At 42.3% G+C, this 27509-nt stretch overlaps 2 protein-coding genes across 7 annotated transcripts in view; both read left to right on the top strand.

Annotated features, from left to right (window-relative positions):
- The first annotated feature begins 495 nt into the window (after positions 1-495).
- Positions 496-19338, top strand: LOC112441500 (zinc finger protein 677). 3 transcript variants are annotated; one of them, XM_059877231.1, is made up of 5 exons: positions 496-516; positions 3570-3637; positions 6320-6470; positions 18171-18258; positions 19254-19338. In XM_059877231.1, exons 2-5 carry the CDS (start codon positions 3623-3625, stop codon positions 19261-19263), a joined length of 264 nt encoding a protein of 87 aa, XP_059733214.1. In that variant the 5' UTR covers positions 496-516; positions 3570-3622; the 3' UTR covers positions 19264-19338. The 3 variants fall into 3 exon arrangements, with proteins under 3 accessions (XP_059733214.1, XP_059733212.1, XP_059733211.1); XM_059877229.1 differs by lacking the exons at positions 18171-18258; positions 19254-19338 and adding an exon at positions 11658-12316; XM_059877228.1 differs by lacking the exons at positions 18171-18258; positions 19254-19338 and adding an exon at positions 8281-10303.
- Positions 18171-27509, top strand: part of ZNF729 (zinc finger protein 729) — a 28726-nt gene continuing 19387 nt past the window's right edge. For 2 of the 4 annotated variants that reach the window (XM_059877213.1, XM_059877214.1), the window contains exons 1-2: positions 18171-18258; positions 19254-19380. In XM_059877213.1, coding sequence (XP_059733196.1) covers positions 18244-18258; positions 19254-19380 — 142 coding nt within the window. In that variant the 5' untranslated portion in view covers positions 18171-18243. Of the gene's footprint in view, positions 18259-19253; positions 19381-23680; positions 24936-25083; positions 27452-27509 lie in introns of those variants that run through there. The other 2 variants (XM_010815402.3, XM_059877212.1) reach the window with 2 other exon arrangements.

Below are 27509 nucleotides of genomic sequence, written 5' to 3'. Positions count from 1 at the left end.
TGGCTCTTTTCACGTAAGTGGGTGCGGGGGTGGGGGAGAGTGAAAGTGTTAGTCGCTCAGTAGTGTCCGACTCTGCGACCCCATGGACTGCAGCCCACCACGTTTTTCTGTCCATGTTTCTCAACTTTCAGCTTCTAATAGAAGTGGACTGTGCATCTCTAATTCTGCACCGAGGCCTGGCTTCAAAGGACAGCATACAAGTGCGGAGGATCCAAAGTACAGAAACCTGTCCAGAGGGAAGAGGAGCAACCAGAAACTCCCAGGGGCCGGTCCGAGGACCAGATCAAAGACCACAGGCGGAGGCCCCCTCCATCCACCCGAAAGCCACAGCCCCGCCCCGCGGCGGCCCAGGCCCCGCCCCGCCCCAGTGAGCACGCGCAGTTCCCTGAAGAGCCGGAAGTGATTTCCGCGTAACAACGGGTACACTCGGAAGAGAAAGTCTTGGTTTCGCTGGTGACCGCGCTATGCGTTCTTCGGGCATCGCGGCCCCCGACCGGGGTTTCGGAGCGGCTCCCAGTAAGTTAAAACCCCTGAACGCGGCCGTCGCTCTCGCTCTGAGTCCTCTCATTTCGCCTGTTGCGGCGTCACCTGAAAACTTTTTCGGTCCCGGCAGTCTGGGCCCGGTTCCTGTTAAAATCGCTCTAAGGCAGACACCGGCCCCAACTTTCTGCCTTCGGTCCGTATAGACGCTGACCTCCTGTTTTCCTGCTCTGTTTTCCTGCTCTGACTCTCTTTCTAACTTATATCCGACTCCCGGCTCCCCTGCCCGACCTCACCCTCCTCGGCCCGATTTCGTTCTGACAAGTCCTCAGTCCTGGAGGATGGATCATCCTTGACCTCCCTCTAAGGAGAGCGGGAAGGGAATACTGAGGCAGAAGTTTCTGCAACTAGTGAGGCATCAGAAATACTGTGCAGGAAGAACGTCAGGTATTGCAACAGGGCGAGGCCAGACTGTGGGAGGAGGAATAGAAAGAGAAGGAAACAAAATGATGCACAGAAAAGAGAGAAAAAAAAACGCAGAAATGGGCAAAGGAGAAGAGAAACAGAAGGATCCAGAGATATATACAGAGGAAAAAAAGCACATAGTGGTAGAGAAAGCAGGGGTACCCAAACCTAGGTGAGTATTGAGTAGATTGGGTATGGACTGTTAAGTTCTGAAGTAGTGAATTTGTGGCTGTACAACCTAATTTTTATAAAATTTGTTGACTTGTCTAAATTATGCAGAAGAGATGAGAGTTGCAAAACCAGGTGTTGGAATCAGATAATAATTCTATTTGCAGTCCGTATTCAACCAGAAGGCTTACCTCAGTCACTTCTAGGTCCTCCTCCGAGAAATGGAACACAAATTTCTTTCACCACATGGTGCTTTTGTTTAAATGACTATTTTAAAAATTAACTTACTTATTTTTGTTTTTGGCTGTGCTGGGTCTTCCTTGGTTGCAAGGGCTTTCTCTAGTTTTGGCAAGCAGGGGCTACTCTTACTCATGGTGCACTGGACTTCTCATTGCAGTGGCTTTTCTTGTTGCAGAGCACAGGCTTCAGAGCTTGCGGGCTTCAGAAGTTGCAGCACATGGTCTCAGTAGTTGTGCGCACCAGCTTAGGTGCCCTGAGACATGTGGGATCCTCCTGGACCATAGATTAAACCCATATCCCCAGCACTGGCAGGCAGACTCCCAAACACTAGACCACCAAGGAAGCTGCTAAAATGGCCATTGTTAACGGTACTGCTTTCCTCTCCTTTAAATTTACAGATTATTTTCCCTCTTAATTTGATTGTTCACATTATGAGGTTTATGTGCTTTATATCCTAACTTGGAGCTCTTCTGTGATGTCTGGTAAATAACTTTACAGTATTTCACTAGGCCTGTGGTTATGAATGTTGATAATCTTTTAAAACTCAAAACCTAGATTCACCAGTTACTTTGGTATTTAACAACTTTATTCTTCCCTTAAAAGATCTGCTAAGTTAGTGAGCTCTGAGCTGAAGTCTCCAGCTAAGAATTGAATAGATGTTCCTCGCTCATCCCCTTCATCCTTTTTCTGCAGATGTTGAAGGATGGGCTGGATTGATGTGGCTTGCATTTTTTGTTCTGTTTTTTTCTACAGTAGAGGAATAAAATGTTTGTCTTTCATTAAACCCTGAAAAAGAAGCCTCTCTAGCTTAGAAATAAATAGGTAATCTGCAAATAGGATAAACTCTTTCTACTTAAACCTATAAAAGTGTAAGGCTACCACTTACACTCAGTTCTGCTCACTCAACTCAGACTTCTTCAAAGTAACTTGGTAAATCCCTTCCCCTGTGAGACGCGTGCACCACCTGTAACATGGAGAAGTAAAGTAGACCCGGTTTTCTGAGTCTGAGCAAATGAGATCCTCTGAGAGAAATAATTTACAAAGTTGGTCTTGTTTTTGCATCTGGTGGTTTTCTGGGATGAGTGGCCAGTTACAATGAGAATTTGAAAAGTGCTGCAGTCCTCCAGCAATTATGAAAAACTTAAGGGCAGAGGGCATAGGCCCAGAGATAAAGACATAACTTTTCTCTTAGCTTGTGTCTATCTCTGTATCATAACATGAAGTCTTTTTCTTAAGACTTACTGTGATCATTTCATAATGTTTGAAAATGTCAAATCACTCTGTAGTATTCTCAAAACTAACATAGTATTGTACATCAATTATATTTCAACAAAATAGAAAAAAAAAGTTAAAGTGACTGTGTTGTTCTTCTTCAGTTGCTCAGTCATGTCTGACTCTTTGTGACTCCAAGGACGGTAGCCCAGCAGGCTCCTCTGTCCATGAGATTCTCCAGGCAAGAATGCTGGACTGGGATGCCATTTCCTTCTCCAGAGGATCTTCTTGACCCTGGGATGGAACCCACTTCTCCTGCATTGGCAGGCAGATTCTTTACCACTGAGCCATCAGGGAAGCCCTAGTGTGGCTTTAGAATAATTGTTGAATTATAGTCTTCATGTAAACATTGGAGCACAGTAACTAAGTGCAAAAAACAGTGTTTATTGGTTTATGACATTTGTCGTAAAAAAATATAAAGTATATTTTACTGAAGGCAGAGATTATGAACAAAAAATTAAGCAGGCGAGAATACTGGAGTGGGTTGCCATGCTCTCCTCCAGGGGATCTTCCTGACCCAGGGATCGAACCTGGGTCTCCTGTATTGCAGGCAGATTCTTTACTGTCTGAGTCACCAAGGAAGCCCAGATTGTTGGACGGATAAGCATCTTATCCTGCATCAGCCAGTCCTTGGATGCTGGCTGCCCAGGAAGGAGCCAGGAACCGGGAGGAGACAGTTTCCTTTGGCTGAATGTCATATGGACAAAGGACGGTGCAGTTGCAGCAGAGTGAGGGTTCCAGCAGGAGAAGGGGTTGAAAAAAGGGGTGAAAACTCACATATTGGTCTCCTGATAGGAGTTCATTGTCTCCGATCCCTCCAGTCACTGGGGACCTTCTTTACCCCAGAGGAAGTTTTTTTGTGTGTGGATACTTGTGGCAGGGGAGGGAGGTTTGTTGATTCTAAACATTAAAAGATGTGTTGTTTTTTTTTTTTTGTCACACAGAATAATCGTACCTGAGAAAGAAGCTCAGAGGAAGAGGAAAGAAAGGAGAAGGGATGGCCCTTTCCCAGGTAAAAGTCATATTCTTTGTTGATGTTAACTCTTTCCTAAAATGACATGAATTGGACTTGTTAAACTTCTCTATGAAGTTTCCTGCCTAAAATATTTAATCACACACAGGGCCTTCCCTGAATCTCCTCTCATCTCCCTGCAGATTTCCTCCTCAGTGTGACTTAGTGACCTTGCATTTGGGAAGAGGGTCCTTTTAGGCGATCCTTCTGTGAAAGGTTTTGTACTCAGACGTGGATTGGAAGTAGGAGTAGGCTCTGTGGTGTCAGTGAGGTAGGCCACTAAGGATTGTTCAGAGAACCCTTCTGCAAGCCCTTTCAGCTCCATGTAAACCAGGGTCAAAGAGACTACATATGATAAGTGATGTTCCAATGCTCACAATACCTGAAGTCTGAGAGGAAGACTTATATGGGGAAACGCGCTTTTGAAGGCATTTGAAGTTGAGTGAATCATTGTGTTTCTGACTCTAAAATATCAGTACTTTAAAATGGGAAGTTCCAAAATGGAAACAGGATGTAGAAGAGGGTGTTGTAGTACATGTGCTGTGCTAAGTTGCTTCAGTTGTGTCCGACTCTTTGCGACCCCATGGACTGTAGCTGCCAGGCTCCTCTGTCCATGTCCTCCAGGCAAAAATACCAGAGTGGTTTGCCATTTCCTTCTCCAGGGGATCTTCCCAATCCAGGGATTGAACCCGAGTCTCTTATGTCTCCTGCATTGGCAGGTGGATTCTTTGCCACTAGTGCCACCTGGGAAGTCTTGTTTTAGTACATAATTAGTTGTAAAAAATGGAATTAACTTAATTGCCTAACAGGAAAAGCTCTATATATAATTCATACCACATTCATGGCTGAAAGACCCAGGTATTCCAATAGGGGCTCTCATGTAGCAGGTGTTTTCGATTAAAATGGTTATAATTCAGCCAAGACATAGGAGCAGAACTTTGTGCCATCAGAAAGCCTGGAGCCATGATCTGATTCTACCATTATAGTTGTTCAGTGTTGTATATTGCTAAAAAAAGAATGCTAACCATCGTCTGAGCCTTCAGCAAGTTACAGTCATAACATCAGGGATCACAGATCATCATAACAAATAGTGTTATTTTTTTTTGTATTAAACATCTCATGTATATACACTTGTGATTCAACTCCACATAGTGATGCAGATTAGAGGCTTAAGTAAAATATCCCTTTCTCTGTCACGTCTTCCAGCATCACTTAATGTCTCCATCAGGAACAACTCTTTGTTCTCAACCCAAATCTTAATAAAAATGCATCTTATATTGTAATGTGATCTTAGAAAATATTTTTTGGTAAATGTTTTCTTATGGTATTTATTCTGCAAGTTTAAATTTTCACAAGCCATACATGTTGGAGTTATTTTCACTTTAGTAAACATAGAGGTGATTTTCCTTTTTACATCCTCATTGGATCATTCTCTTCATGAAGACACAAGGGTTTCACATTTGTGACTGTTATAAAAGATTTCAGAGTGGCTGCTTTTGAGCAGGCCAGCTTCAGTACAGATGCCTAAGGATTTCTCCAGATTGAGCAGCTTAAGCATGTTATTGTTGTTATTGTTGTTGTAGTTGTTTAGTCACTAAGTTGTGTTCAACTCTTTTGCGATTCTGTGGACTGTAGCCTGCCAGGCTTCTCTGTCCATGGGATTCTCCAGGCAAGAATACTGGAGCAGGTTGCCATTTCTTTCACCAGAGCTTAAGCATGATTACTGCATTAATGATGGTGTTTGTAAAGAAGAACAGAATTTGCAAGTTCTAAGTAAAGATTTTAAATCAACCATCTTAAACATCCTTAGAGAGCTACGGGAAGCCATGGACAAAGAACTAAAGGAAAGTGGGAGAACTGTGTTTAAACGAATAAAAAATATTAAAGGGTCTTCCGTGGTGGTCCAGTGGTTAAGACTCTGCAGTTCCCTGTAGGGGGCACAGGTTCAATCTCTGGTTGGGGAACTAAAATTTAAGATCCCACATACCACAAGGTGCAGCCAAAAAAAAAAAAAAAGGTTAAAAATAGGTATTTGCACATATACTTGTACATGAAAGTTCCAGCAGAACTGTTAAAATTAGGAAAGAAGTGGTAACCAACTAAATGGCCATCAGGATGAGTGGATATATAAAACGTGTTGTAGTCATAGAATTCAATTATTCAGCCCTGAAAAAGGAATACTTTAGGAATGTAGTACTGATGCCATATCATGGATAAATTGAAAAAACCATTGTAAGTGGAAGAAGCCACACAGAAAAGCTCACATTTCGTACCATTGCATTTATATGAAAATATCACAAGTAGGTAAATGCATAATGACAGTAAGCATTATGGTATACAGGGATGGGGGGCAAAGAGGAACGGGAAGAGATTGTTAAATGGGTAAATTTCCTTTAACGATGATAAGATGTTTTTGAACTAGATAGGCAAGTGTTTATTCAACATTGTGAGGGTACTAAATGCCACTCACTGAATGGTACCTTACAGTATCTACCTTTATGTTACACGAATTTCACCTCAGTTTAAAAAAATTTGAGAAAAGTAACTTGCTCAAAATTATCTTACAGATTGGTCAGGACATTCGCTCCAGCCAAGTCAATCCTTACACATGTTTGTTTCTGTAATTTTGTCAGACTCGGAGCTTGCTCCTTGTCCACTTGGCGAAATGTGCTTTCCTTTCAGGGACTATTTACATTCAAGGATGTGGCCATTGAATTTTCTCAGGAGGAGTGGGAATGCCTGGCCCCTTCTCAGAGGGCCCTCTACAGGGATGTGATGCTGGAGACCTACAGGAACCTGGTCTCCCTGGGTGATGATAACTTCTCTCCGGAAGGTGGTAACTAGTTCTATGTATCTTTTGAGTTTTCCCTTCTGAGTCTCAAACTTGGAATCCCCTGGCATGCTTGTTAAAGTTTCAAATCCCTGTTCTTAAGAGAGTGATTGAAGCTGTTTGGATTCAGAATGAAAAGGCTTCATGACATGGCTTATCACTCGATAACTTCTCATTTTGTTAGAAGTTGGGCATTCGTGCTTAATCAATGGTGGTTGCAGAATATTAGTAGTCAGAAAGCATTACAGCACATTTTTTTAAAACATCTCATTCTGTGCTTCCACCTTTGTGTTTTTGATTCAGTAGTTCTTAAAAGTTAATTAGATAATTTGCACGCCGTGCTGTGGTGTGCTTAGTGGCTCAGTTGTGTCTGACTCTTTGCGACCCCATGGGATTTTCCAGGCAAGAATACTGAAGTGGGTTGCTGTCCCCTCCAGGGGATCTCCCCAACCCAGGGATCAAATCCAGGTCTCCCACATTGCAGGCAGATTCTTTACCATCTGAGCCACCAGGGAAGCCCATGAATACCGGAGTTGGTAGCCTATCCGTTCTGCAGTGGATTTTCCTGACCCTACTTAATCTAAAACTTCAGGAGGCAGTCAGTTGACTAATTTTTATGATACATTTCTAGACCCATCTATACTTTTCTTTCTTAGCTGAACAAAAAGCTGGGCATGTGTTCTGTAATAGCCTAGCATGTCATGTCCCATTTTACTTTATGAATTGAAATCTCTTATAAGCTGAATGTTATCTTCATCTTAGAGCAAGGGAAAGAGCCCTGGACTTTGGAAGGCAAAGTGAAAATCGGGGAAAATCAGACAAGTATGAATAGATTGAGATGGGAATACAGATAGGAGCTCAAGTGGGCACAGAGTAAACTGCTCCATTAAATATTGCTTGGGAAATTCTCCTTAAGTGGGAATTATCTGTAGAAAAATAACAGTTTGTTTCTTAGCGGATCTAAAAGGAGATCCATTCCATACACTCAAACTTGTCACTCTCTTGTTCAAATATATAAAAGTTTAAACTCCATTCCACCATGATGCTGTGGCTCATTCAGAGCTGAGGAAGGGCTTTGTTGTGGCCTACAACATTATATTTTCTATTTTATAAAGGGACACCGCTGACCATTTTGATGCTTTAGTTTGAGAGGGACTGAGATGGCTCTCTCGAGAGTCATCTTTCCCCTTGATCTCTCTTGGTTTTCAATTAATACATATCAAGTTCTCTGTTGTCCTGACCCTAGGACTGTTTCATTTGTTCCCTTTCACATTTTATATCCTTGAGAGAACTTCTCAGAAGATAGACAAACTTCAGTAATTCTCAAAATATATTTCACTTTTCCTATAATATATTCCTTCTGGAATATATATTCTTTCTTCTGTTTTTATGGAAGAATCCTTTAGAATGCCAGAAACTGTTATTTGGCATAATTGTGGTTATTTATTAACTTAACCTGCTAGATTTATCATGGGTTGCATGCATGCATGCCTGCTAAGCTGCATCAGTTGTGTCTGACTCTTTGCAACTCTATGAACTGTAGCCCACCAGGCTCCTCTGCCCATGGGGTTCTCTAGGCACACATACTGGAGTGAGTTGCCAAGCCCTCCTCCAGGGGATCTTCCTGACCCAGTAATCAAACCCACATCACTTATGTCTCCTGCATTGGCATGTGGGTTCTTTACCACTAGCGCCACCTGGGAAACCCATTGTGATATATAGACTTTTTAAAATATTTTTTTCTTATATCATATTGCCACATGCTATTAAACACATTTTTTTGTATAATTATGTAATTCAATATATTTTCCAGATTATCTTATAGGAATCCTTTCTGCTGGATTTGCAATTAACAAATTATCACCAAGAGAGAACATTAATTTAGTAGAATTATATGGAGATGAAAACCATGGCATCAAGGATTTTGACCTCAAGGAAGTCTGTGAAAATATGCAGAAGAATGAGAGTGAGTGGGGATATGATGCAAGAAATGACAAAAAAGTGCTTTTGACCCATAACAAAAATCTCAGTCAGAGAGAAGATCAGGATAATAAATCCTTAATTAATTTTCCTCAGAGTGTTTCTGTAAGAAGTAATACATATGAATATTTCATGCATGACAAGCCATTCATAAGAAGTTGGTTAACAGTGAAAAATAACATGAGCATTGCTGGAAGCAAAGATACGAAGTATTTGGACAATAGAACTGGAGCAAGGCTGCAGGCGCAGGTGGCTGAACTGCAGAGATTTCCAACTGAGGAGAAAATGTATAGAGGCCCTCAAGTTGAGAAGTCAGTTAACAATGGTTCCTCAGTTTCCCCACTTCATAGAATTCCTTCCTACTGTGGAACCTACTGTGTTACCCACACAACACAGGAGAACACACACTGAAGAAAAATCTTACAACTGTAATGACTGTGGGAAGGCTTTTAGCAAAAGCTCAAACCTCAGAAATCACAAGAGGATCCATTCTGGACAGAAACCTTACAAATGTAATGTGTGTGGCAAAGCCTTTAACCAGGGTTCTAATCTCACTACGCATCAGAGAGTGCACACAGGAGAGAAACCATATAAATGTGATGTCTGTGGCAAGGTCTTTAGTAGAAACTCACACCTTGAAAATCATCAGAGGATGCACACTGGAGAGAAACCTTACAAATGTAGTGAATGTGGTAAGGCCTTTATCCAGCATTCACTCCTTTGGAGTCATGAGAAAATGCACAGTGGTGAGAAACCTTACAAATGTAATGAATGTGGCAAAGCATTTGCCGAGCGGTCAAGCCTTAACAAACACAAGAAAATCCATACTGGAGAGAAACCGTACAAGTGTACTGTGTGTGGCAAAGCCTTTACCATGAGATCAAATCTTACTCAGCACGAGACAATCCATACTGGAGAGAAACCTTACAAATGTAGTGAGTGTGGCAGAGCTTTTACCCAATTTTCACGCCTTACTCGACATCAGAAAATGCACACTGGAGAGAAACCACACAAGTGTAATGTGTGTGGTAAGGCCTTTATTGAACTTTCACAACTTTGGGGTCATGAGAGAATTCATACTGGAGAGAAACCACACAAATGTAATGTGTGTGGCAAAAGGTTTACCCAACGTTCAAGCCTTATGGCACATCAGAGAATTCATACAGGAGAAAAATCTTACAAATGTAAAGACTGTGATAAGGCCTTTATCCAACGTTCCCAACTTTGGGGTCATGAAAGAACTCACACTGGAGAGAAACCTTACAAATGTAATGAGTGTGGCAAAGCTTTCACAATGCGTTCATACCTTACTCAACATAAAACCATCCATACTGGAGAGAAACCTTACAAATGTCATGAATGTGGCAAAGCTTATACCCAATTTGCAAGCCTTACTAGGCATCAGAAAAGGCATACTGAAAACAGACATAAATCCAACACATGTGGCAGTGCTTTTATTCCGAACTTGAGCTTTGGGGATCATCCAACAATTCATAGTAGAAAGAAACCTTAAAATGTAATGCCTGACACAAAACTTGTGCAAGTATTCAAGCCCTACTCAGGTTGAGACACTCCATCATGGAGGAGGAGACTTACAGATGGCCAAAAGGTACATGATACGATGCACAGCATCACTAATCATCGGGGAAATGCAGGTCAAAACCACAATGAGATACCACCTCACACCTGTCAGAATGGGCTGGCATCAAAAAGACAAGTCACAGTGTTGGTGAAGATGAGAAAAGGGAACCCTCAAGCACTTTTGGTAGCATTGTAAATTGGTAGCTACTATGGCCAACTATGGCCACTCCTCAAAAATTAAAAATAGAGCTGCCATATAATCTGGCAATTGCACATCTGGGCATTTACCTAGAGAAAACAAAAATGCTTATTCAAAAAATATATGAACTTCATTGTTCATTGTACCATTATTTATAATAGCCAAGGGACTTACCTGGTAGTTTAGTGGCTTAGAATCCGCAATTCCATTGCAGGAGGTGTGGGTTCAATTCCTGGTCAAGGAGGTAATCCCACATGCCTTGAGGCCAAAAGAACAAAACATAAAACAGAAAGAATATTGTAACAGATTCAATAAAGACTTTTAAAATGTTCCACATAAAAAAAAAATTTTTTTTTAAAGTAGCCAAGGTAAGAAACCTACCAAAAGTCCACCAATAGATGAATCAATAAAGAAAATAGATAAAGGGAAAAAAATATATATATACATATACACACACATCCACATATATACACACATATAGTAGAATATTAGTTGTGAAGAAAAACCAAAATCTTGCCATTTCCAGTAACATACACAATTCTACAGGGTATTTGGGTGCAATAAGTCAGAGAATGACACAGCACGTGATTTCACTTATATGTGGAATTTAGAAAACAAAAGGAAAATAGTCTCATACATAGAACAAATAGACGGTTGCCAGAAGGGCAGGTGTGTGTGAAGTGAAAGAAAGTGAAAAAGTTAAAGTAAAAGTCTCTCAGTCATGTCCGACTCTGCAACTCCATGGACTGTAGCACACCAGGCTTCTCTGTCTGTGGAATTTTCCAGGCAAGGATACTGGAGTGGGTTGCCATTTCCTTTTCCAGGGGATCTTCCCAACCCAGGGATGGAACCCTGGCCTCCTGCACTTCAGGCCGACTCTTTACTGTCTGAGCCACCAGGGAGGCCCTTGTGTGTGAAGTAGGAAAGGTTTAAGAGGTACAGGTCTACAGTTACATAATGAAGTGTAGGGTGTAATATACAAAATAAGGAGTATAGTCAGTGATAATAACTTTGTACTGGGACAGATGGCTACTAGATTTACTGGGGTGATTAGTTCATCCTGTATGCAGTTGTTAAAATTGTTATGTGGTACACCTGGAACATAATATTGAATTATCCACTGCATGTGTGCATGCTAAGTAACTTCAGGGATGGCATATGTGGGAGAAAAAAATGGAGGTGGAACAATGGTCTCCCTGTGTTTTGAAGGGGAATAGCTACTGTATATATAAAATATTCAAAATTAGTCTCATTTTGGGAAACCGAAGGGACAGTGTTACAGAGGACAGTCATCAAAAGAATCAGAGTAGTATATCTGCGAAGGCTGTGGATTTGGCCTCTAGAGTTGCATTTTGATAGCATTTTGTTTATTAGAATGTATCATACTTCTCATATCCAAATGAATAAAGTGTCATCTTTTTTTTTTACAGTGTTAGTTGCTCAGTCGTGTCTGATTCTTTGCGACCCCATGGACCATAGCCCGCCAGGCTCCTCTGTCCATGGGATTTTCCAGGCAAGGATATTGGAGTGGATAGCCATTCCCTTCTCCAGGAGATCTTCCCAACCCAGGGATTGAACCCAGGTCTCCTGCAGTGTGAGACAGATTCTTTACCACCTGAGCCAGTAAGGAAACCCAATCTGTTTTGTAATCCTTAGTGAATCATGTGCCTTCTATTAATGCAAGCATATCCCACTGCATTGGGGGCTTCATAATAATGACCCTTAAATATACATCATCATGTTTCTCTAGGTTGAATGGCATCTGTGACAATTTCTTTTCAAATTAGATTTAAACAACTTAAAGTATTTGAAATAGATATATATTCACAATTTACACTGGAGTTAAAAACTCCATAGTGTAACCCAGATAATTTCTGTAGCTATAATGAAAATACTGTAGCAGTACAATTTCAGACTCAGTCCTCTGAAATCTGCCTCCTCGGTTGTAAATCTACACTGTATGATTATATTCCTACATACATTTGTGTGTGTGTGTGTGCACTTAAAGCTTTACATGAAGTGACGACATATGATGAACATATAAAAAATACTAGGAGATAAAATTTCAGAAATAAAAAAGATAAAATAATCTTTGTGTGCTTGGAGTTCATATTTAATAAAATTTATATTTCAAGGCAAGACAAGAAAGAAACATTTCTGTTTGCTTGGGCTTCCTCCCTCCATCCCTAATGTGCAGTGTACCTGTGCGTTACACATAAACCACAGCTCCTCAGAGGTGGGAGTGCCTCCTCGACCATAAAGGTCAACTTACTTTTTTATTTCTGACACTAGTGATCTAACTTCTTAAAAGTGTTCTAGGATCTTCCCTAGTGGTCCAGTGGCTAAGACTTAGAACTCCCAATGCAGGGGGTCTGGGTTTGATCCCTGGTGAGGGAACTAGATCCCCCATGTTGCAACTAAGACCTGGCCAAATAAATATTAGATATTTTTTAAGAGTAGTGTTCTTTCTCAACTCTGTGAAAGGTCATGGTGACTTACTGCTTGCTTTGTACATGGTTACCTGGACCGTATGTCCTTGGTGAAGTTTATGAAAAATGATCAACATGTCATATTGATGAACTATCCTTTATCTTGAAAATGTATATATAACTGTGCCTTCAACTTCTAACAGGCAGAACAGTTCTCAGAGCTTTATGAGACCCTTCCAAGTTATAATCCTCAGCTTGGCTCAAATAAAATTCCCTTTTTCCTTCTTGATTGTTAATGGAATTTTGTTGACATTTTCTTGTAGTCAGTAGGCTATCAGGGACACCTACTGGAGGACCCTGGAGTCTGTCCTAAACCCATGCTTGGTACCAGCGTGGGTCCTTTGAGCCCCGCCCACTTCTTCAGTGTTTCTTGGGTACTTTAGTGATTTCTCCTGATATTCAGACATTATTGCTTTAAGTGATGTCCTGAGTTTTATTCGAGCTGTTTTTTCTTAGGACTTGGAGTCATCAGAGGGAGCATGGTTTAACATTCCCTAGGCAGGGGACTTCCCTGGTGGCCCAGTGGTTAATCATCTGCCTTGCAATTCAGGGGATGCAGGTCAGGGAACTAAAATCCCACATGCCATGGAGCAACTAAGCCTGAACACTGCAGCTACTGAGCACGCATGCTCTGGAGCCCATGTGCCACGATGAAAGATCCTGCATGATGCAATGAAAATCCCACATGCCACAACTAAGACCCAATGCAGCCAAATAAATGTTTAAAAAAAAACTTCCCTAGGCAGGGAACTTTATAATGAACTGGGTTGGCTGGTCTTTTTTTTTTTTTTTTTTTAATTTGGCTTAAATTGAAAAGATTATATATGACCTGAACAAACTTTGATAGTCAAATGAGACTGATCCTGACTGTACTGAAATAAAAGTAGTATATCTCTTTGAGATGTTCATGTTATCTCTGTCACAATATTTGTCCACAAGAAAATTAATGGTACAATAGCATGACAATTTTATCAGAAATGCTCAGAATGTTAGGTTGTATGGTATGGGAGTAAAGAATCGGATGCTGTTACCAAAAGGTATGCATAGGGGGTCTGGCTGCTCACCTCTCAAAAGACAGTAAATGGGCCAGGTTGGGGAAAAGGAAAGTTTATTTCAGTTGCTGGCAACTGTGGGGGAGGGGTGGTGGACATCTGTCCAAAGGCTAACTCCCCACCCTGCCCCCGACAAGCAGGGGGTGAGAGCTTTTATAGACAGTGTGTGTGGGGGGGCTGGAGGGGCGCGGAGCAGATTACATGCAGAAATAGCACAGTCATCTCTAACAGTCATCTTCATATTGGTCATCAGTGGTCTGACTAGCAGTAGCATCTTGGTTGTTTTAGGTACAGTTAATCTTTAGTTCTGGGGTGCACTTGTTCTCATTTCTTTGTGGTCAATTCTTGGAATTGTGGCAGCTCAAGTCCTGGGTACAGTCTGGCCATCTTGTAGTTAACTTCTCCACCTGGGGTTTTGGTATCTATAGGACAGCTCACAGGATATGGTTCAGAATATTATCTACATCCCTTAAGAAAGAACTAAAGGTCCTTGACTATGCTTAATGACTACATTATTATTATTTAGTCTCCTTCCTTTGTTTAAGCATTTCTCACTTTTCTGATTAAAATTATTCTTTGACTAAAGCATTCAACAGGCAAAAGGCAGGCAGAAGACATGGTGGGGGGTGGGGAGGGGGCAAGGATCATGGAGTCCAGCTCCATTTAAATGCCACAAATATAATTTGAGGTTTACCTGATGACAACCCACTGATCTGTAAACCTATGCATTGCAGCAGCTTTCTTCTTTGTAGTGATAAAATGCATTCACTCATTCTATCAATGAGGAACAATTCTAATCACTCATGATACAGCAGGGAATCAATGACCATCTTCAAATAGCTTATATTCCGTAAGGGAAGTCAGCAATAATAAAACAGGATGCTGATAAATACAATGAAGGTGTGCATGTATAATGATAGAATGAGAGTCCTGATTTAAACAGTGTGTTCAGAGAATACTCTATGATAAGGTGATATTTGAGAAGAATTACTCATTAATTGAAGAGTGTCATGCAAATGGAGAAAGGCCATTGAGTGGACAAACTAGGAGAAAATTGCCAGGACAGGAACATTTACAATGACTGAGGACTAGTTACAACTGATGTGTGGCTTGGTGGGGTGTGATACTAAGTTTCCACTGGAGACATTTAAAATTTGGGACTTCCAGTTAGATTTTTTTTTCCCCAGGACTTAGAAGCAGCACTATATAAACCAGCTGTGTGTATACTTTTGTATGAACCAAAAAAAGGGTTTGGAAACTCCAATCTAAAGTCAGCTGGTCAGAAGCAGAGGTGACAACCTGGACTTTTACTGGCATCTGAAGTGTATTGTAGGGGGAGTGGAGTGGGGACAGGGGAGTGGCAGATTTGTGGAATGTGTGGGATCTGATGCTATATCGGATAAATGCCGAGGTTGAGTTGAATTGTAGGACACCCAGCTGGTGTCACATGCAATTGCTTGTGGAAAAAACACCCACATATGCTGATCAGAAGTGTCAGAAAGTGGAGTGTTCTCTGTCAGTGTGGTAGTCGTTCAAGGGTAAAGGAGACAGAGGGAAGAAACACACAGGTAGGAGGAACTGGACTTTTCCCTCCACAGGAAAAAGGACACAAACAGGCTATCAGCATAAAATTCAGGTTAACTGAAGTCAGAATGACTTGCCTACTTATCAATATGTGAAAAATTCTTTGATCGGTCCTGTCGCAATGAGTCTCTGGAACAGAGCACAATGCCAAGTTGGCCTCCTGCGAGAACAGGGAATAGAAGCCAAAATACTATTCTATAGAATGTCAGTGTAAAATAGCTACTTCTACGCATGCAGAGCTTGTATTTCACATTCTAGTTTGTATGGAACAACTGCAGACTGCTTAAATCCAACCGCAGGAAATGTTTCTGGATCTAACCACCACCACATACAGATCCTTCTTCGAGATCCCAGACCGCTGAATTGCTTCAGTCTCACAGGACTGGGTGCAACCTACTGACTGGCACAAACAAGCTTTTGACTTAAGCCATTTTCATTGTAAGAGGAAAACATCTTCAGTTCAGTTCAGTGGCTTAGTCATGTCCGACTCTTTGCGACCCCATGGACTGCAGCACGCCAGGCCTCCCTGTCCATTACCAACTCCCGGAGTTTACTCAAACTCATGTTCATCGAGTCGGTGATGCCATCCAACCATCTCATCCTCTGTCGTCCCCTTCTCCTCCCGCCTTCAATTTTTCCCAGCATCAGGGTCTTTTCCAATGAGTCAGGTCTTCACATTAGGTGGTCTAAGTATTGGAGTTGCAGCTTCAGCCTCAGTCCTTCCAATGAATATTCAGGAGTGATTTCCTTTAGATGGAGAGATAGTAACTTAATCTCTTAGCAGGGAGCAACGATGCATCAAGAGATGCAAAAGATTCTCAAGCGTTTCTAACCCAGAGAGCTACGCCTTCGCAGCGACGCGGAGGTACGCGCAGGCCCCGCCCCTTCCCCGCCTTCTCGCCCGCCCCGCGCGGACCAGGGTCCCACGCCCCGCCCCTCTCCGGCCGCGCTCCGCCCTGGCTCCGCCTCCGCCGCCGTGCCTCCGAGTCCGCGCGTGCGCAACTGGCAACGGACCTGGAAGCGAAGATCGCGGAGAAAAGGTCATATTGCGGCGCGTTGTTTCTTGTTTTTCGTGTAAATTTGCGCTTCATAGCCGCGCGCCCAACCCTTCCTCAGGGTGTGGGAGTCACTAGGGACCTGAAAATCACCGCACCTACCCCTCCGTGTCCCGTAAGTCCAGATGTCGCCGTCACAGGGGGCGTTTCCCTCTGCGTTTCAAATCTCTCTCAGGCTAGTTCGGTGCCTTGGCTTTTTTTTTTTTTTCCCCCTTTGGTTTTCTTCTTCGCTCTATGTTCCTGCTTAAAATCCTTTACTGATCGCCGCCCCCGCTGACCCGCGTAAAGCCATCTCCCCCGACATGGATTCGCTCTCCCCTCCTCCTTCCCTTCCTCGTCCCCCATAACCTCGCCCTGGAGGCCGCGCGCGTCCTCTCCCCGGTCCTGGGGTTCTGGGGAGCCCTCGCGGCTCCTGAGACCCCCTCCTTCCCAGCCCCTCTGTCCTCGCGTCCGGCCGGTCCTTCTGCCGCACAGGCCTCTTCATAGTGACGTTTCCACGTCCGCGTGTGGGGGTAGATGACATGGTCACTCCCGTGACACCCAGCTTTCTCGCTGGAAAATGCTGTCTTCCGCTAGGCGAGCATCTTATTCGGTCGACATCCCTGTAAATATGTGGGCGAGAGGGATCAGGAGAAGCCGAGACAGAGTGGTTCACAAAGTAGGAAAACTAAGGTGGAAATAAGAATGAGTGAGGACAGATGGCCTCGTAGAGGACAAGTGAGGGCCTGTTTCAATGAGTACTTGGTAAGGATGTCACTGGTTTTTTTTAGCAGTTGAAACCTAGTTTAACTGCTGGGTTTAATATAGTCTAATATTCCGTTGTCTTCCATTTTATGCTATCTGTTAAAATAGTGAGGTACTAAGTGGATGTTCCCCTCAGGTCTTTCTTCTGTGTTCTCTGCCGGTGATGCAGAATGGGCTGATTGACCTCAAACCTTCCAACAGAGCCCCTCTATTCATGATGAGCACATTCTCACAGAGCTTATTTCCAAGCTAAACCCTTCAGTATTTTCCCGGGAGGGTCAGCTTCTTGGTCTCCATTCCTGGACACCCAGAGTCCTTGGATTTGCAGCTTCTGTGCGTCCCTTTTACAGTGCCGGTGCCCAGAGGTCTCTATGCCTTTCAGCTCTGTTTGTTCATGCCTTCATGGAGGAGAGGAGGAAAAATGGAGAAAATGGAGGGGAGCCTGTCGGGGTCTGCAGGAGAGTTGTGGGAGCAAGTGTGGGCCTCTGGATGAGCCCAGTGAATTGTGTGTGTGTGTGTGTGTGTGTGTGTGTGTGTGTGTCCCAGGCATAGTTGTGGGATCATGGGGTGTACGGAACTGTTGGCAAAAGATGTTGCTGTTCTGGCTGGAGCATCTGCAAGTGGGTTTACGGATGGTGTGGGCTGTGTGAAATGGTGTGGGTACCATAGCATCTTAGCTCAGGTTTCCTGGGACACACAGATGCTGAGGCTGAGATGTGCATGCATGGGTTGAACTGAGTAACGTGATCTCACCTGTGGAAGAATAAAGGCAGTGGATTTGGCAGAGGGAAATGTATTCCTGTGATGTTGTTAAAACAGGTTCTGGGCTGAGCCCATGGGAGCGCTGTATGCAGGAAGATGGGTGCCTTAGTCCTGGCGGGTGCCTACACGCACCTCTTGTGACAGTGGGCAGCAGAGGACTGGCTCTTCCATATGGTGAGGTCTTCCCTGTGTGTGGTTGTGGCACAGGAAAGGGGATGTTGATTCTAAGCCTTAAACAGCCTGTTTTCAACTTTCAGGATTGACCTCTAAAGATTCACCTCTGAGGAAGAAATCCAGAGGAGGCAGAAGAGGAAAGAAAAGAGGTCAAGAATGGCTCTTTCTCAGGTGAAGTCACATTTTCAGTTAATTGTTTTGTCGGTCCTTCCAAAATGCCCTGCTTCAGAATTACCAGTCTTCTCTGATGGTTAAGTATGTTCTTGCTCAATAAAAGTTTTTTTTTTTTTTCAATTTTTATTTCAAGAACTTTTCAACCCTGGTGGCTCAGACGGTAAAGCATCTGTCTACAATGCGGGAGACCTGGGTTCGAGCCCTGGGTCGGGAACATCCCCTGGAGAAGGAAATGGCAATCCACTCCAGTACTATTGCCTGGAAAATCCCATGGACAGAGGAGCCTGGTAGGCTACAGTCTATGGGGTCGCAAAGAGTCAGACAGGACTGAGCGACTTCACTTTCACAATGGTGGTTTAGTCGCTAAGTCATGTTTGACTGTTGCACTCTTGCGACCCCATTGACTAGCCTGCCAGGCCTATGTGTACACACATTATGCATTTGCACATGTTCACCTTGTACTCGTTTCAACTTTCTCCGGGAACCCTCTATGTTAATACATGTAGTAACTGTCAATACACTTAAAGCATTAAGAGTAACACTTAGCACATAGGAAGTATTGAAACGCTTTTCGTCATTTCTCTTGTTATCCTCATCTCAATGTTAAGATCCTGATCTTTTTGTAAAGCTCCTGTGGACTTTTTCGTCTCTCAGGACACCACTCACTAGCTCATTTGCATATTGAATCCCACTCAGTGTGTACAACAGAATATCTGACTCTCCTGTGTAGCCAACCTGTGTTTCATTTTTGCTTGTATATTTCATGTATCATCCACAGAAATCAGTCATCCACACTGATTTGGAGGATATCATATTCTCTTACAGAAGCAAAGAAATTAAAATTCGAGGCACATAACTTGCTCAAAATGCCTGTACTGGAATCTGTCAAAACCCGTTCTCCAACCCAATTGATCCTCTCTCTTCTTCTCATTTTGTGTGAAGATAAGAACTCTCCTCGTAGTCCCTCAGTGAGATATATTTTTTCATTTCAGGGACATTTGACCTTTAAGGATGTGGCCATCGAATTCTCTCAGGAGGAGTGGGAATGCCTGCACCCTGCTCAGAGGGCCCTGTATAGGGACGTGATGCTGGAGACCTACAGGAACCTGCTCTCTGTGGGTGAGGATCACTTTCCTCTAGAAGTTGGGATCTGCCCTGGGGTATCTCTGCATTTTCCCTCTGTGCCTCTTGGGAGCCCCTGTTTTGCTTGACTGAGCTCAAAGCCTTGTTGACTCAGACATGCAAAGCTTCGTGATTGGCATCAGGAGTTTAACTGTTTCTTCAGAAATATGCACATTTCATGATACACTAGGAGTTGTTCCAGAGCTTAAGTATTCAAAAAGTCTAATGGCAAACTTGTAAAATACCGAATTTCCTGTTTTCTCTCCCTCTGCTTTTGATTCAGTAGTTCTAGGAAGAGAGCTCGAGACCTGCATATTAGGCTGTTCCCTCTGTATTCAGAAGGAGGCAGTAGATGAATGTGTGAAGTATTTTCCCAGACCTCCCCCTTGTAATGTCCTCACTCCTCATGAGGAGCTGGGAGTTCTTTTCTTTTCTTCTAAATTTATTTATTTTTGGCTGCACTAGGTCTTCACTGCTTTGCTCGGGCTTTCTCTAGTTGTCGCGAGCAGGGGCTACTCTTCCTTGTGCTGTGCAGGTTTCTCATTGAAATGGCTTCTCTCTTTCTCTCTTTTTTCCCCTCTTAAGGGGAGTTTATTTCCCAGTCAGAAAAGTAGAATCAGGGACAGGACCCTGTGCATTCTAGGCCCAGGCCTGACCGACGAAGGGTGGGGTAAGGTGGGGTGCGGGCAGAGGGGACGGCTCCAGCTGTGCAAGCTTGGTCTCACGGTTGTCCTGGGTGGTCCAGGGAGGGCCCGCTGGGGATGGTGGCACCAAGCCTGGGGGCAGAGGCGGCAGGCCAGCGGGCCCAAAGGACAGCACATATGGAGGCAATAAATACTGACAGGCCAGGGCACATGACTCCAGGCCGGCAGGCCAGGAGGGACAGGTAAGGCTCGGCCACTGGCTTTGTCTGCCGAGAGCTCTCTTGGGGGCCGTGGGCTCGAGGCACTGCCCACTGGGACAGAGAAGCCAGAGGCGTGAGGACACCCAGCCTCCCAGATGGGAAGGAGGCTGCTTTGAGTCTTGGCGGTTTGGCTTTCCCAAGCCCCAGAGCCATCCCCGCGGGCCCGGGCAGACTGGGGACCAGCACATCCCCAGAAAGAAGTGGCTTCTGTTATTGCAAAGCACAAGCTCTAGGGCAAGCGGGCTTCAGTGCTGGTGGCTCACGGGCTCTAGATCTCGGGTTCGACAGTTGTGGCGCAAGGGCGCAGCTGCTCCAAGGGATGTAGGATCTTCCTGGACCAGGGATTGAACCTGTGTCCCCTGCATTGGCAGGCAGATTCTTATCCACTGCACCACCCAGGGAAGGCTGTTCTTTTCTTTTTGTTAAGTATGAATTTCTTTTTCTGAACGTTATCTGCATCTTAGAGCAAGGGAAAGAACTCTAGATTCTAGAGAATGAAGTGAAAATAGAAAAAAAAAGTAAACAAATGGGAATGTATCAAAGGTGCCAACACAGGTCGGAGCTCAGAAGGGCAGTGAGGAAGCCGCACCATTAATAGTGTTTGGGAAACTCTCCCTAAGTGGGAGATGTCTATGGGAAAACAGAAGTTTATTTCTTGTGAATTTTCAGAGAAAATTTTTCTCCTCCCTGACTTGTTCTGTCCTGCAATATGTAAAGTTTATCTTTTCACACTCAGTGGTGCTACAACAGCTCCCACACAGACCAAGGCAAAGTGTTTATCACCATCTACACTCCGTCTTCTGGCTCCTGAGAATTCTTTGCTTCCTTGACTTTGAGGAGAATGGGATAGTCTTTTTCCGTTGGTCTCCCTTTCTTGATTCCATCAGATGCATTTCCAGGCGGGTTCTTTTACCACTAGTGCCACCTGAGAAGCCCAGAATTGCTCATAGTATTCTCTTATAATCCTTTTGATTTCTGTAGAATCAGTTGTGATCAGTTGTAATGTTCCCTCTTTCATTTCCAACTTTAGCTATTTGAGTCTTCTGATTTTTTTTCTTTATCTTGCTGAGTGTAAATTTTGTCTTTATTTTCAAAGAACCAACTTTGAGTTTTGTGGTTGTAGTTTTTTTATTCTCTAATTCCTTTAATCTTTTTCTTCCTTCCTTCTCTAGCTTTGGCTCTATTTTGTTCTTCTGAGATCTTTTTTTCCCAATCTTTTCTTCCTTTCTCTCTCTCTCTTTTTTTTTTAAATTTTTATTCATGGTCAACCAGGATTTCTTTTGTGCACTCCTTTGTATTTTCTTTTTTCCCAGATTTATTGACATGTAATCCACATATGTGTTATGTGGACACAGACCATAGCATGAGTTCTGATAGCTCAGCTGGTAAATAATCCACCTGCAATGCAGGAGACCCCAGTTTGATTCCTGGGTTGGAAAGATCTGCCGGAGAAGGGATAGGCTATCCACTCCAGTATTTTTGGGCTTCCCTTGTGGCTCAGCTGCTAAACAATGTGCCTGTAATGCAGGAGACCTGGCTTTGATCCCTGGGTTGGGAAGATCCCCTGGAGAAGGAAAAAGCTACCCACTCCAGTATTCTGGCCTGGAGATTCCATGGACTATAGTTCATGGTTTTGCAAAGAGTCAGACATGACTGAGTAACTTTCACTTCACTTCAATCCACATAACATGGTATAAATGTAAACTGTACAGTGATGATATATATATATTACTAAAATAATTACCAGAACACACTTAACACATCCATCAAGTCACATAATTACAATTTGTGTTTGTGTGTGTGTGTGGTGAGAACATTTAATGTCTACTGTCTAATCAAGTTTGATTATATAAGACAGTTTTGTTAACAGTAGTCACCATGCTGTATATTAGATCTCCTGAACATATTCACCTTATAACTGAAACTGCCAATATAACTGAAACTGTAATAATATTCCCTGTATGTAATAGTATTCCCCTGTATGTATAATATTCCATTGTATGTAATCATATTCCCCTGCCCCTGCAATCACTCTTCTACTCTCTTTTTCTAATCATTTGGCTTTTGTTTTTAAGATTCCATATATATGTGATATAAGTGAGGTCATAACTTTATTTGTATTTCTCTCCTGACTTACTTCACTTAGCATAATGCTCTGAAGGTCTGTACTGGTACAGATAGCAGGATTTACTTTTTTTTTTTTTTGGCTGACTAATGTTCTATTGTATGTGTAACATTTTAAAATTTCTTTACACACTGTTGGACACTTAGCTTTTTTTCATGTCTTCGCTATTGTAAATAATGCTGCAACAACAGAGCAGTGCAAATATCTCTCTAAGAGAGTGGTTCCATTTCCTTTCAGTGTATTCCCAGAAGTGAGATTGCTATATCTTATGCTTGTCCTTCTTTTTTTTTTTTTTTTTTTTTTAATATTTTGAGGAATTCTACATACTCTTTTTCTATGGTGGCTGCACCAATTTACATTTCCATCAGTATTGCAATGAGTTGCCTTTTCTCCATATCTTCACCTCCACTTTCTATCTCTTGACTTTTTTATGATGGCCATTCTACTAGGTGTGAGGTGGTATGTCACTGTAGTTTTGCTTTGCATTTCCTCCTAAGGGCAGCTCTGGGTTTTGGGAGGGTTTGAGTTCAGTCTCAGAGCCTGCCAGTTCTTTTCTTCCAAGGTCAGTATTCTAGTCACCCTTGTGCAATTCTATGGAAGCCCAGGTGGCACAGTGATAAAAAAAATCTGCCTGCCAATGCAGGAGAGATGTGGGTTCGATCCCTGGGTTGGGAAGATTCCCTGGAAAAGGAAAATGGTAACCCACTTCAGTTTTTTTCTGGGAAGTCCCATGGACAGAGGAGACTGGCGGGCTATAGTCCATGGCGGTTGCAAAGAGTTGGACGTGACTGAGCACATATGTATGCATGTTCATCCACTGAACAACTTTCTCCCGACAGAAGCTAAATCAGTATATACAGGGCTGATGACTCAAAAGCCAATTCCAGGAGGGATAGCCAAGTCTGACTGTTAGAGTTCTTATTATCTCCCATGAATTATTTCTTTCTCAGCTCCTGGTATTCATTGTAGTATTTTATAATGTGGGCTGCCTGAATAACCAGTTGTGCTCAAGAACATGTTTTCTGATTCTGTAGGTACAGGTTCAGATTGTCTTTCTCTCGCTTGCTATGTACATTGGTGTCAGGTACATAAATCCTGTGAGTCTGCTGTCCTTATTTTTAAAATAGTGGTTGTAGGGTGCTTGGGCTTCAGAAGTTATAGCTTCTGGACTCTCGAGCTAGGGTTCAGTATTTGTTGTGCACGGGCTTAGTTGCTCCATGGCATGTAGGATCTTCCCAGGGATCAAACTGGTGTCCCTTGAATTGCAGGTGGATTCTTAACCACTGGACCGCCAGGGAAGCTCCTGTGTATGTTTCATTTTCCAATATATTCGTTAATAAATTCTCAAAGCATATGCGATGTATCACACATGATTTGGGGCCAGTGACCAGGATTACTAAAGGGCAGTGCATAGACAGGGAATTTCTCTATTAGTTGACTGTGATGTAGCTGCAGTCATGAAATCATAATTGTGACTTCTGACTTCCTTTTCCAGTTTTTTTTAATAATGTTATGTATTTTCCTGATGTGATAGTTCATAAGTCAGTGATTTCTATATAACTCCCAGCTCTCATATTGTGTGCTCCTTCTAGAATATAAGTTCTTTCTTTATTCTTAAGGGGGAATGTCTAGAGTTCTACAGAGTAAAAATTTTCTGTAATATGGTGACTTATTATCTGTGCTGACTTTATCATGGTTTACTGGAATAATTTTAAATTTATATTGTGATTTATAGATGATCTTTCAGCATGCATTATGCAATATATCTGACACACAGCATCTCTTAATGTTGTAAAATGCTTTCTCTCAGTGGGTACATGTGGATATATAATGTGTATTAAGGTAAATATTTTGTTTTCTTATAAATTGTTTTATTTTCTCAGTTCTACAATGGTTTTGTAATTCTAAACTATAAGTTATTTAGATTATTTATTAGATAAGCTTGTTTCGGATTATTTAGCATTACAATCAAAGAAGGCAACAGCAACCCACTCCAGTCCTCTTGCCTGGAAAATCCCATGGACGGAGGAGCCTGGTAGGCTGCAGTCCATGGGTTCGCTAAGAGTCGGGCACGACTGAGCGACTTCACTTTCACTTTTCACTTTCATGCATTGGAGAAGGAAATGGCAGCCCACTCCAGTATTCTTGCCTGGAGAATCCCAGGGACAGAGGAGCCTAGTGGGCTGCCGTCTATGGGGTCGCACAGAGTCAGACACGACTGAGGTGACTTAGCAGCAGCAGCAGCATTACAATACATTGACTGTTCTTTAGTACCTATATTTGTATAGTAATTATGCATAAAATATGTGTAATAGTTTTTTCTCCTCAGTTATGAGACAGCAGTATGTTTACTGCCAAAAGGTATGTGATCTTTGAGGTCACGGTGGAAAATACCCTTTCTTTGAGAGCTAACGTAAGTTTGCACAATGTGAGTGATTTTGTCATTGAGTGACTAGGCTACCCTAAAATTAACTTGAATTACATGTGATTATTCTTTCTTTAATAAAAGATCCCATTTCTTTAGTTGTGTCTACCTTGAAGGTCATGGTTGGGAAGTTGAATAACTGTCCAGGATTGGTAATGCCTTTTGTGTAATATCACCTTTTCAACATGAAACATTTATTTACCATCTGTAATTAATAGGATACCTATGGTTCTTTATATCTTGTAGCTGTCTGTCATATACACGTGATCAAGAAATTGAAACCAAAAGCAAACAGTGATACAGGAGTATTCCAGAGAGTGATGTTGGGAAGATACAAAAGTCAGGAAGTCAGAGATTTTTACTTCACAGAAATCCAGGAAAACATGCATGTCTTTGAGTGTCAGTGGACAGATGATGAAGGAAATGACAAAGGAATGCCTGTAAACAATAATGAAAATCTCACTGATGGAAAAAATCAACATGGTAGAAGGGATCCAGGAAACAAACCTATTGAAAATAAGCTTGCATTAAGCTTTCAGGATGAATGGTGTATATTTAAAAGAGAAGAGAAAATTGATGAATTTAATGAAGCTGACAAGACTAGCAACAGTAGCACCTCATTTTTACCATTGCAGACAATTTCTCCTATTGTCCAAACCAACATTTCTAATCCGTATGGGAATGATTTTATTCACCCTTCAGTACTGACACAAGACCAGAAAGCATACAAGGAAAAACCTTATAAATGTAATGAGTGTGACAAAACCTTTCCTTACAGCTCAAACCTCAGCAGACATCAGTTAATCCATACGGGAGAAAAACCTTATAATTGTGATGTATGTGGTAAGGTGTTTAGTCGAAATTCACACCTCGCGTGTCATCAGAGAATTCATACAGGAGAGAAACCTTACAAATGTAAAGAGTGTGGCAAAACCTTTAATCAGTGCTCAAACCTCACTAGACATCAGTTGACCCATACAAGAAAGAAAGCCTATGAATGTGATGTCTGTGGCAAGGTCTTCAGTCGAAAATCAGTCCTTGTAAGTCATCAGACAGTGCACTTTGGAGAGAAATCTTACAAATGTAATGAATGTGGCAAAGCCTTTAGGAAGCGCTCAAGCCTTACTCAGCATAAGAGAATCCATACAGGAGAGAAACCTTACAGATGTAATGAGTGTGGGAAGGCCTTTAGGAAGCATTCAAATCTTACTCAACATAAGGTAGTCCATACTGGAGAGAAACCTTACAGATGTAATGAGTGTGGCAAAGCATTTAGTGTGCATTCAGCCCTAAGGAACCATCAGATAATCCATACAGGAGAGAAACCATACAAATGTGATGTCTGTGGCAAGGTCTTCAGTCGAAATTCAATCCTTGCAAGTCATCAGAGGCTGCACACTGGAGAGAAACCTTATAAGTGTAAAGAATGTGGTAAGTCATTTATGCAACGTTCACTCCTTTGGATTCATGAGAAAATCCATACTGGTGAGAAACCTTACAAATGTAATGAATGTGGCAAAGCCTTTCCCGTGCGGTCAATCCTTACTCAACATATGAGAATCCATACTGGGGAGAAACCTTATATATGTACTGAGTGTGGCAAAGCCTTTACGAAACATTCAAATCTTACTCAACATAAGACCACCCACACTGGAGAGAAACCTTACAAATGTGATGAGTGTGACAAAACTTTTACCCAAGTTTCAAGTCTTAGTAGGCATCAGAGAAGGCACAGTGGAAAGAAACCGAGTAAATGCAATGTGTGTGTTAAGCCTTTGATCCAACATTCGCAGCTTTGGGATCTTGAGAGAACTCATACTGGAGAGAAACCTTACAAATATGATGTGTGCTGTAAGGCATTGGTCCAGCATTCACAACTTTGCAGTCATGAGAAAACTCTCACTGGAGAACTCAAATGCAGTTTATGTGGCAAGGCTTTTATCCAGCACTCAAGCCTTGTGGCACATCAGAGAATTCATACAGGAGAAAGACCTTATAAATGTAATAAATGTGATAAGGCTTTTACCCAAAATTCACAACTTTGGCGTCACGAGAGAACTCATATTGGAGAGAAGCCTTATCAGTGTAACGAGTGTGGCAAAGCCTTTACAGATGGTTCGCATCTCAATCGACATAAGATCATTCATACTGGCGAGAAACCTTACAAATGTCATGAGTGTGGCAGAGCTTTTACTCAGTTTACAAACCTGGGTAGGCATCAGAAAATACATACTGAAAGGAAACATAAACCTAGTCTATGTGGCAGTGCTTTTATTAAAAGCTGAAGCTTTGGGCATCATCGAAAAATTAATAATAGAAATCTCACAAATATAATGATTGAGATAAAATGTATGTAGGTAGTCAGACCTTAAAATCAGAGACCCCCTCAAGGAGAGAAATCATTTAAAACATACGTATGTGGCAAAGCCTGTAACTGTGCCTAACATACATTTGGTGGCAGAATGTACATCTTTAAGAGAAACCACACAAAATTTTGGCAAAGGGTAGCCAAAGTTTAAGCCTTCTGGAATGTAACAAAATTCTTACTAGAGAGAAACCTTATAAATATGATGCCTGTGATCAGCTTTGTCAAAAATGTATACTTTTGTGGTTGTGCTCAGTCGCTCAGTTGTGTCCAACTATTTGCAGCCCCGTGGACTGTAGACCGCCAG

Source organism: Bos taurus, chromosome 18, assembly GCF_002263795.3.
Source record: "Bos taurus isolate L1 Dominette 01449 registration number 42190680 breed Hereford chromosome 18, ARS-UCD2.0, whole genome shotgun sequence".
NCBI lineage: Eukaryota > Metazoa > Chordata > Mammalia > Artiodactyla > Bovidae > Bos > Bos taurus.
The sequence above is the reverse complement of the archived record's forward strand: the minus strand, read 5'-3'. Positions and strand labels throughout refer to the sequence as shown.